Genomic DNA, 11,107 nt, shown 5'->3' with positions numbered 1-11,107 from the left:
TTAGGTGGTCACCAAGCACCGAGCTGATCTCCCTGTGCTATGTGGCTGCTTCCCACTAGCTATCTGTTTTACATTTGGTAGTGTGTATACGTCCATGCCACTCTCTCACTTCGTCCCAGCTTACCCTTCCCCCTCCCCGGGTCCTCAAGTCCATTCTTTATGTCTGCGTCTTTATTCCTGTCCTGCACCTAGGTTCTTCAGAACCGTTTTTTTTTTTTTTTTTTAGATTCCATAGATATGTGTTAGCATACGGTATTTGTTTTTCTCTTTTCTGACTTACTTCACTCTGTATGACAGACTCTAGGTCCATCCACCTCACTACAAATAACTCAATTTCGTTTCTTTTTATGGCTGAGTAATATTCCATTGTATATATGTGCCACATCTTCTTTATCCATTCATCTGTCGATGGACACTTAGGTTGCTTCCATGTCCTGGAGAAATGGTCCTTTTATACTCAAAATTTAAGTTAAATAAACTTGTTCTTTCGTAAAATGATTGTTGTTGCAAACGAAAATTATTAACAAATTTATTAACAAGTAAGATGTCTCAGTATAAAAACACTTCCTAGTATTGGTACTCTAATTTTATCTAGACTATGTCTGGAAGGCAACAATCACTACACATTTTCAAAACATAATATATACAGCACTTGCAAGTAGGATAGTCAAAACTGTTGGCCTTTTGACACATTGACCATGTGAGGAAGCATATCATCAGCGGCACCATCACCTTAGGAAATAATGATCTAGCTATGCAAATATAAAATATTCACATATAGTAAATTTATATAGAAGAATACCGTCAGGTAAGGGCACTGCTTTTTATCTATTCACTACCATTATTATAATTGAGTATATAAAAAGTCTACCTCTCCCATTTTGAATTATTTTCTGTTCGGAAAATAGAAGACATTTTAATTTCTCGTGATGGCCGGTTACGGAGAGGAGGACTTGTTATTTCTAAGAGCAAGAACCTAGTTTTATATGAATACACGCCTGGAAACGTAAAACCTAATTTTAGAAGGCATTTAATTTCACCTACAAAGCAGTTGATGTGTTAAGATACAGCATACCTCAAAAGCTATCCTGCAATATTAGCGGAGGACCGTCCACCGAATCTATCCACTGAAGCCAGTTCTACTTTTTACCAGCGGCGATGGAACTGTATTATTGTGGAATATGCGGCACGTTCGGTGTTTAATAGGCTCCCCGGGAAGGGCTGTCACTTTGGAGGTGGTCCTGAGGTATGGAAGTTGGGCTGGGGTAGGGTCGTCGTGCTCGGAGTCAGCCACACGTACAGGCCATTTTGGTCGAGGCCTCACAGCGCGGAGCAGCGTCCGTGCGGGCTCCTCCAGTGAGCCAGAGGCTCGGGCCCGCGCGCCGGCCGCAGGGGGCGCGAGCGGAAGCCTGGCGGCGGGCCGAAACCCGAGGCTGCAGCGCGGGCTTAGAAACCGCTGCCACGCGCCGCCGGGCGTAGACCCATAGGCCCCGCAGGCCCGGGCCGCGGTTTTCCCAGCCCCGCCGCCGTTGCCAAGGCGACAGCCGCCGAACGTTCCCGTGGCAGGCCCCGCCCACGCCCAATCAGACCGGCGCTCGCTGGAGCCCAGATTTTCTTTGTTCCGCAGCCATTTCAGGCCCCGGAGGGGAGGCAACGCCGCTGCGGCAGAGGGCCCGAGCGCCGGAGGCCTCTGGGATGGTGTGGGACCGGGTAGGTGGCGTGAGGGTGCGCGGCCCCAGACTGGAGGGCGGGAACGGAGGCAAGCTGTTCGGAAGCTGCCTGACGGGCTGCGGGGAGAGGCGCCGGACCCGCTGCCGCCTTCTCGGTGCCCGCCCGGCCGTTTGGAGCCCGGCGGCGGCGGCGGCGGCGGCGCGGTTCTAAGCCCAACAGCTGCCCGCCCGGGCGTCCCTGGGGATCCGGGCAGGGGGCTGGCGGCGGCTCTTCAGGTGTCCGAGGTTAGGGCCTGAAGCCCGTTAGGGGCGGTGGGAAGAGGGTGTGTTCCTCGGGGAGCCTTTGCCCCTGACCATTAAACCGCGGCGTTTCAGGGCCCTGGGTACCGCAGTCGCTGCCCTGGGACACCTGCTTCCCGAGGGTTCTGGGCACTGTCGGGCGCTGCCCCGGATGCCCGGTCTTTGTCCCCGCCCGGCCCCCTCTGCCCGGGTGTCCCTGGTCCACACACAGCATCGCCACCACACTCCGCTGGCTGATCGCTTTCTCCAGGCGGTTCTTTCCACTTGGGGACTCATGGTTTCACGACATGTGTACATAATTTTAATGTTTGTAACTGTCCGGGTTTTGCGTGGGTTTGTGTTTTTTGCGCTTTTGCCCTTTTGTACTTCTCTCACGCGAACGCGCCACAGGGAACTGCTGCTGAGAAGCGGACCCACGCCACAGTCAACCTGTTTTGGGCATGGCTTTCATCCTTCAAAAACAATCGCCTGTTATTTGTTTCCTGATTTTAAAAATCAACTGGATTTTGCAAGGATTGCTTACAGTTTAAGTCCGTTATCTTAACAATTGCTAATCAGTTCGGTTCTTCAGCAGATAAAAATGTAGAAATTTAAAGTTGGAGACTATCCACAAATTGATTTTGACAGTTGTATTAAGAAGCTCAGTAACGATCCTGCGTTGAAGCTCATGACTTCAATGATGAGTGCATAAATGGTGCTTTTCTTTTTTTTTTAATCTAAAGGAAAGATGTTTTTAAAATACAAATTGTATCGTGGAATAGGTATTTGAAACTGTAAGGTTGTAAAATGGCTGTCCTGACATGCTCATTATTAGGATAACAAATTACTTTTGGATTTTAAGTTTCTCTGTTTTATTAAATATTCATATTAGAATGGTAAATAAGTTATGCCTAATGAAGCAGGGGAGGATTCCGTCTTTTGAAAACGATTCTGTTTTCACTCCCTCCTGCACCCCATTCTTCTTAGAGAATGACTCCGCCAAGTTGAAAACTTGCAACTGCAAGAGAGAAATATTAGCTTGAAGGTGCAGATTTCTTCTTTACTCCTCAGCATATGCAACGCATAAATGTGTAACAGTTTGGAGTATGGTTTTTACTTCACCTAATTTAATAGGAGCCTAATGAACTATTAGTGCTCCATTTTCTTTTTCCTAAAAGGGGCCCCCACCAGATTAGCCTTGATGTAGTTACATCTTCAGCCTAGATATTTAGGGAATTACTAAATTCCTCCCACTGAAATATCTATAAAAATATTTTAAAGTAATCGAGCTTATTATCATTATATATTGTGAGCAGGATAAGATTTTGGTAAAAATATGTATGATTCTGGTTGTAAATCTTTCCATTATCAACACTTGTTATTGTATTCATTGTTTTTATGACTAGTTTTTTTCTTTATATAATGTTAAAGCCATCTCATGAACTCTGTTCTTCTAAATACTGTAAATGAACTGCATTGAAATATAAATGTACTATGTTTGGAAGAATTGCAGTTAACCATGTTGGATTCTGCAGATACTGTTTTTAAGAAAAGGAATTTGGTTATAAAGGAAACCAAACCAAGTGACATACGTAATGAAATAAATTTATCAAATGTAAACTGCAGAGAAGAACACAGTAAGTGGAAGTTATTTTTATTGCCCAGGGTGTACATTATGAATATTTTTTCCTGGAATTGATATTTGAATATGTATTGGTGCCAAAAAGACCTTGTTCGTAAAAAAACAATTTGGTTTACCAGCAAAAGGGTGAGAAAGCTGAGAAAGTCAAGGTGATTGCTTAACTAATGAAGTTTTTAAAAACAGTGGAGAATAATGTCACCTTCAGAAAGGAGGATGAGAGACAGTTAAATTCCCCAGGTGTTGAAAATCTTTCTTAGTTGGTTCCATTCAGCCAGTGCTATGGTAGCTATCTGGTGAGTGTTGGCAGGTAAGGGGTCTCCTGGGTTGCAGAGGGTGAGAACTTTACAATGGAAGACAGATGTTTGCAAAAGTGGTAACTGTAGATTTACCACTACAATTACAACTACAAACTGTAATTGTAGTTACATGGATGGGTGTTAGTTAGTGTGGGAAAGAGTTTCTAGAAGCCACCCTTGCTTGCTCTAAGACCTCCTTACTAGAAGAATTCTTTGAAGTACTGTCAGTAGGTGTAATAAGTAAGAATGTTAAGAGTTCCAGAGTCTCAGTGGTTAAATGAGATATTGGAACAGGAAATAGGGGTGGAGATTTGTCTTCGAATTTTCTGGAGTAGATAGAACGTATACAGGAATGGTGGCTACATCTTATTCCAGAATGGCACCTGATGGCAAAGCAAATATTTGAATTCAGAACTGATGGAAAGCTGAAAGAAATCTCATATCTGAAAGGCCACAAGGTTTGAATTGACATGTACCTTTTTAATGGTTAAAATGTTTAAACAAAGCAAGTCTTTTCAGTGTAGTATAGCAGAAGCAGGAACTCTGGAGCCAGACTACTTGGATTCAAGTCTTGGCACCTTCCATAATTAACTGTGTAACCTTGAACAAATTACTTCATCTCACTATGCCTCAGTTATCTCATCTTTTAAGGAATTAATCTTATGAGGATTAAATGAGTTAATACTAAGCTCTTAGAACTTGGTCTGGCATGTAGTAAACACTTCATACATAATAACTGCTATTATTATCATCATTGTCATGATCATTGGTATTTTAGAAAACTATAGAAAACACCATAAAATAATAATCACTAATATCAGGACCATGAGGTAACTACTATAAACCCTTTGATACATTTCCTTCCAATATTTTTTCTCAGTTTATTTGATCTTTACACAGTTGAGACTTTAATATTAACAATTTTGCATTCTGCTGTTTTCACCTAGCACCATAAGCTTTCTCTTGCTATTAAATTACTTCATCAGCATCTTTTCAAATGACCACATAATGTTTTTGTGAATTTCTCATAAGTAAACATTTTACTGTTGGACAGTTAGCAAGTTTCTTTTTGCAGTTGTAAGAAACACTACAGTGAATATTCTTAAACATAAAACCGTTTCTGTGTTTTAGATTATTTCATTAAGATAGATTTCCCAAAGTGAAAGTGTTGGGTCAGAGTGTATGAACATCCAGAGCTCATGGTTCATATCGCCAAACTGCTTTTACTTAAGGGAATTTAATAATGGACTTAAGTTGAGGAGCACAGCATTTATTGCCCTTTTGCTTGAGTTGGGAGGGAAGAGAGAGTGAATTAACATTTTTTTCTGTATAATATACTAGGCATCATTTGCAGGCCTTTAACATACATTGTTACTTTTATGTACATTATGCTCATTATCCTAGCCCTATGTCGCTTTACACATGAGAGTTACTTCCATTTTACTGGATGGGAGAACTGAAGTATCGGTAGGTAAGTACTTTGCCCAAGGACTCAAGAGTGTTCAAGGCTGGATCTGAATCTAGGTCTGCCTCATTACAAAACTCAAAACTTTGTAAAGTTTTATGTGATACACATATTCAGAATCTTATAATGAATATGTATACATTGAATGAATACAGAATCTTTAAAGGAATCTTATAATTCACTATAAGAGTGAATCTGTTAACTGTAGATCGTAGATCACATTATTAAGATAGTGAAACTGAGCTGGAAGTAATGAATGAGTAAATTACAAAGTTAAAACAGGTAAGGCTTAACTATCCAAGTATATTTTAAAAAGGAAAAAAAAAACTCCTTACCTGGATGAGATGTAATATGTATGTATGTATGTAATGAATGTAATGAATATATAAAGCTGGTTTCTAAAATGATTGCAGCAAACATTTGTGGGTGAAACACTCTTTTAAAGACCTCAACACAAATAGAGGAGAAAAAAACAAATCCATCAAATTTGGGGTATAAGAGAAGTGACAAAGGCCCAATAAATAACTATATTGAAAAATATGTTTAGTGAAACCACTGGCAAAGTAAACTAAAATCTTAATTAAAAAATAAATAAATAAATAATTGAGATGTTCCAGTTATGGAGAAGACTACCAACAAGGTGTGTGAGATTAATTTTATACTGAAAACTAAAGCAAAAAAAAAAAATCTTGAGTCGCGTTTTATAGTTGACTTTGAAGCACTCTGAAGCCATTAGTGAAATAATTATCGGTGAAGTCTCTGAAACCTCAGGTGCCAAAGTAACCACCATAGATGAAAAGGTTGCTCCCAGAAAGGCCAAGATTCCATTGCTTTTGTCTTTACTAGGGAAGGAATTAGGGGGGAGAAATACTTCAGCAGATTGTGAGTGTACAAAATAGATACAAATAAATGATTAGGAATAGGTGGTATCCATCAAAATTGTAAGTAAATGAATATAAAACATTGATCATTATGCTGCCATTAGAAATAATGTTTTTGAAAAATACTTAATGAAGTAAAAATATAGTTTATTTTAGAGCATAGGAAAGTGATGAGAAACATGCCAAATTATGAAGGACTTGTTCCCTTTATTCATTCAGTAAGCATTTTTAGTGCTGACATTGTCCCTTGTCCTCAAGAGATTTAGATACTACTGTAGAGAGAGACATGTAAACAAAAAAGTGCAATGAAGTGTAGATAAAGCTCTTATATAAATCTGAAGAGACACCCAGTAAATATTTTCTGCTTTGTAGCCCAAACTAACTCAGCCATTGTAGTGCAAACGCAGCCATAGACAATATGGAAACTAATAGGTGTGGCCAGATTTGATTGGTGGGCTTTAAGTAGAGAATCTCTTAAAGTATATACTAGAAGGATTTCAGGAAGAGGTACCTACAGAGCCTTGTGTTGCCCTAGCATGAGCCATTGAAAGATTTGAAATGAGAAATTTGCAACGTTGATTTGTGTGATTAAGAGCAGAGAAATAGAAAAATAGGTTATTTTTAGGTGCTATAAACTAAGAAGAGAATCCAATTTTTTAAGTGGGCAAATCCACAGAAGAGGAAGTACAGCTAGCCAATAATCATGAAATAATGCTCTACCCCACCAAGAGGGAAATGCAGAGTAAAACAGTGAAATTTTTTTTTACCCATCATATTGGCAAAAGTGATAAAGTTTTACTAGTATGTATCGATAAGATTGTAGGGAAACTCAAACATTGAATAAATCAGTATAGCCATTTTAATTTTAAAGTAAAAACATTTTCGACCTAAGCAATTTCCATTTCTTAGAGACACATAGGGGTATATCAGGAATCATGTATATTCAAGGATGTCTTTGTCAGTTGCCACAGAACCTCCAGACTTCCAGGTCACCTTTTTTTTTTTATTTAATTTATTTATTTTATTTATTTATTTTTGGTTGCATTGGGTCTTTGTTGCTGCGTGCGGGTTTTCTCAGCGGGGGCTACTCTTGTTGTGGTGCGCAGGCTTCTCATTGCGGTGGCTTCTCTTGTTGCAGAGCATGGGCTCTAGGTGCACAGGCTTCAGTAGTTGTGGCTCACGGGCTTTAGAGCGCAGGCTTAGTAGTTGAGGTACATGGGCTTAGTTGCTCTGCAGCATGTGGGATCTTCCTGGACCAGGGCTCGAACCCGTGTCCCCTGCATTGTCAGGTGGATTCTTAACCACTGCGCCACCAGGGAGGCCCAGGTCACCTTTTATCTCCTGCATTCTAAATCATTAAAAAGTCTATATTTGTCTCCTTTTTTTGAAACCCCGTAACAACTCTTCATATTCTTCTACTGTGCCTGCTGGAATTTACAGTCCGTCATCCACAAAATCCAGTCTCAATCTAGCTACTGTTCTCCCTCCCTTCTCCCTAAAAATCCTGTTTTGGATTATGTCATCAGATTATGTGACTACTACCCTTCATGATTGCTATCAACTGCTAACTGTTCAGGTCATTCCTCCTCATTTCTCAATTATTTTAGCTCCAGGCTCATTGCCTCTCTATACCATCTCAGTCTTTATATTGAGATTAAAATGAGTATACCTGATCTTTCCTCCAGTGTTCTTCCCATCTATTCTATCTTATCTCAGTCATTCACTCCCAAAGTGGTACCCTCTTGCATTGTCAATAACTACAGTCCCTCTGTGGTTACCATTTCATGTTTTCTACTCTTTGACCATACTTCCTTTTTTAGTAGTTCATTCCTTCTAGCTAGTATCTCAGCCCCAACCTTCTTTTTACCCCAATGGAATCACCAGTCCATTGATCCTATTATTGTGTCCCTGCCATTCACCCTCTTGATGTTTTTACTTCCTTTCTTACTCAGTTTAAATTCCATGGTTAATCACTCCTTTGGATAGCTCCCTTGCTCTTTTCTTGTTTAGTAGAACCATACCCTGGTTAAAACCAACTCTCTGCTTTCTTTGTGCCTGCCCCTATATAACTTAGTATGGCTGGAAGAAAACACACAACCACACATGACCACATACCTCACATTACTTGTTAATGCTGCCTGTTGATTATACTGTATTTTCCTAGTCTGTTCACTTTCCTACTTTCCTCAATAACTGTTTCATATTTTCTTCAAACCTCCAATATAACTTTTCCCATCTTCATTTTCAGTTCATGACCTTGCTTCCTATTTTGTTAAGAAAATTGAAGCAATCAGAAAACTTCCACACACTCCCACCACCCCATGAACTACCATCATCTGTATCAGTACATGCTATCTTCCTGCTTTTTATCTTAGGTGAACTGTTTTATGTTCTTCTGTATGCTTTTGTACTAGATCCGTCCTTTCTCCTCTATCATCTGCTCAAGGAATTGCTTCAGCTTCTGTCCTTCCACATCAGTTTTTTTCTTTACTGGATTATTTCTGTCAGCAAACAGACAAACTATTATTTCTGCCATCTTAAAAAAATTGATCCACTCTTCACCACCTGTTTCCCCATATTTTTGGTTTCCTTTTGCAGCATTATTCCCCGAAAGAGTTGTCTATATTTGCTATTGCCAAGGTTTCTCCTCCCATACTCTATTAAACCCACTCCGATCAGGCCAATGAACTGTTCCTGCTGAAACAGCTCCTTAGTTTCTCCAGTAACTTCCATGTTGCCAAATGCCATATGTCCTTGATTCTGTTCATCTTACGTGACCTATCAGCAACATTTGACAGAGCTATTTCTCTCATTCTTGAAACACTTTCTTCTTTGCTTTGCAGGATACCTTACACCCTTGGTTATCTCCTACCTCAGTGCCTGCCTCCTTGTAATTCTCCTTTGCTTTTCTTCTCACAGACCTCTTAGTGTTGGAGAGCCCCAGAGCTCAATCCTTGTTTTTTGTTTTTCATAAATACTCAGTCCATTGGTAATCTCATTCAGTCTCATGGCTTTAAATACCATCTAAATGCTAACAATGCCCAAATTTAGATCTTTAGCCTCTCTCCCTAATTCCTTACATGTTCAACTGCCTATTCAACATCTCTACCTAAATGTCTAATAATAGGCCTCAAACTTAGCTTGTCCAAAACTTACCTCCTAAACTTCCTCCCCAGTACCTACTCTACCCATAGACTTCCCCATTTTGGTTTGTCAATGGCAACTCCATCCTCGCAGTACCTCAGGCTAAATATTGGAGTTGTTCTTGACTTTGCTTTTTCTTTGACACTTTAGATCCATTCCTTCAGGGCGACCAGTTTTTTTCTATATCATCAAAATATATCCAGAATCTTACCATGCTTCACCTTTTCCACTGCCACCACCCTGGTCCAAGCCACTACCATCGTATCTCTTTGGATTACTTAAATAGGTTATTACCTGGTCTCCCTATTCCACCCTACCCTCCTCCCAGTAGTCTTCCCTCAGTATAGTAGCCAGAGCAAACCTTTCACAAATTAAGATAGTCCCTGTCACTCCTCTATTCAAAGCGCTGCAATGGTTCCCCCTTTTACTCAGAGAAAATCTAGTCCTTACAGTAGACTACAAGGCTCTACATAGTCTGCCCAGCCCACTCCCCTTTCTCCTTACTTCCCTGACCTCATTTCCTACTACCACTTTCCCTCCTTGCTCACTGGCCTTACCTCCAGGTCTTTGCTCAGATCTCACATTCTCTAAACACTCTGTTTAATACTGCATCCTAACCCCCCATCCCCCTTATCCTGGATTCTTTTTTACTTTGTGCATAGCACACACCACCTCCTAACACACTATATCAGGGATCAGCAAGCTAGAGCTCCATTGCTCTGTGGCCTGTTTTTGTACAGCCTATGAGCTAAGAATGGTTTTTACATTTTTTTAAGGGTTGTAAAACAAAAACAAAGAACGTACAACAGACGTATTCTTACTGTTTGGCCTGAACGTGGTCTGCAAAGTCCAGAATATTTACCGTCTGGGCCTTTGCAGGGAAGTTAGCACTAAATATTCTGTTTATTGTCTTTCTTCTCTCACATGAATAAGCTCTAAGAGGGCAAAATCTTTGTTTTATTTATTGCTCTATTTGCAATAACTAGAACAGTGCCTAGAATATAGGTACTCAGTAAATATTTGTTGAATGAATGAATTGCTTGTAATGGAATAAAATTATAATGAAATAGAGCTATATATACAATGAGTAGGAAAGCTAAGGCATATTTTGGATGAGTTTTTATAGAACAGAAATAAAATTCTTTTTATTTCGACAGAAACATACGATTTAAATGAGCAAAAAACAGCTCTGTAAGGATACACATCAAATGCATATTAGAGTACCTTTGGGGAGGAGACCAGGATTAGGAGAGGTACTTGAATTTCATCTGTATTGTTTACTTTTTTTATACGATGAGAAGCAGTAACATCAATTTTTCATTTAAAGATACTTTTAATGAAGAGAAAGGGGAAAAAATAGGTACTGACTAAAGCAATGAGAAGAAATAGTAATGGGGTGGAGAGAGAGGGAAGAGAACATTGCCTTTCTTAAAGGTCGTATTTGGCCAGCAATCTGAATGAGAAGGAGTGAGCAATATGAATATTTGAAGAAAGAACAAGCAAAAGTGAGACTCTTTAGTAGGAAAAAGCATAACAACATCAGGGAACTGCAAGAAAACTAGTGTGGAACATAGTGGAAAAGGGGGGCAGAGTCTGCTAGTAGGGAGGACCCCACATTAGGAACAATTTTGTATGCTATGGTAAGAATATGAGGTTTTATTTTTAAGTGTGATGAGAAACCACTGGACGGTTTTGATGGAGAGAAGACATGATTTAATTCCAATTCTAAC

The 11,107-nt window shown here is 40.0% G+C and overlaps 1 protein-coding gene across 1 annotated transcript in view; it reads left to right on the top strand.

Moving 5' to 3' along the window:
- Window positions 1–1,496: 1,496 nt before the first annotated feature.
- Window positions 1,497–11,107, top strand: part of TNPO1 (transportin 1) — an 86,630-nt gene continuing 77,019 nt past the window's right edge. Inside the window, exon 1 of the mRNA XM_082457120.1 lies at window positions 1,497–1,710. Within this exon, the coding sequence (XP_082313246.1) occupies window positions 1,696–1,710 (15 nt within the window). The 5' untranslated portion in view covers window positions 1,497–1,695. The remainder of the gene's footprint in view (window positions 1,711–11,107) is intronic.

The sequence above is a fragment of the Balaenoptera physalus genome (assembly GCF_965194825.1).
Source record: "Balaenoptera physalus genome assembly, chromosome: 3".
NCBI classification, from domain to species: domain Eukaryota; kingdom Metazoa; phylum Chordata; class Mammalia; order Artiodactyla; family Balaenopteridae; genus Balaenoptera; species Balaenoptera physalus.
Note: the sequence above shows the minus strand (reverse complement) of the source record. Positions and strands in the feature narration are given on the sequence as shown.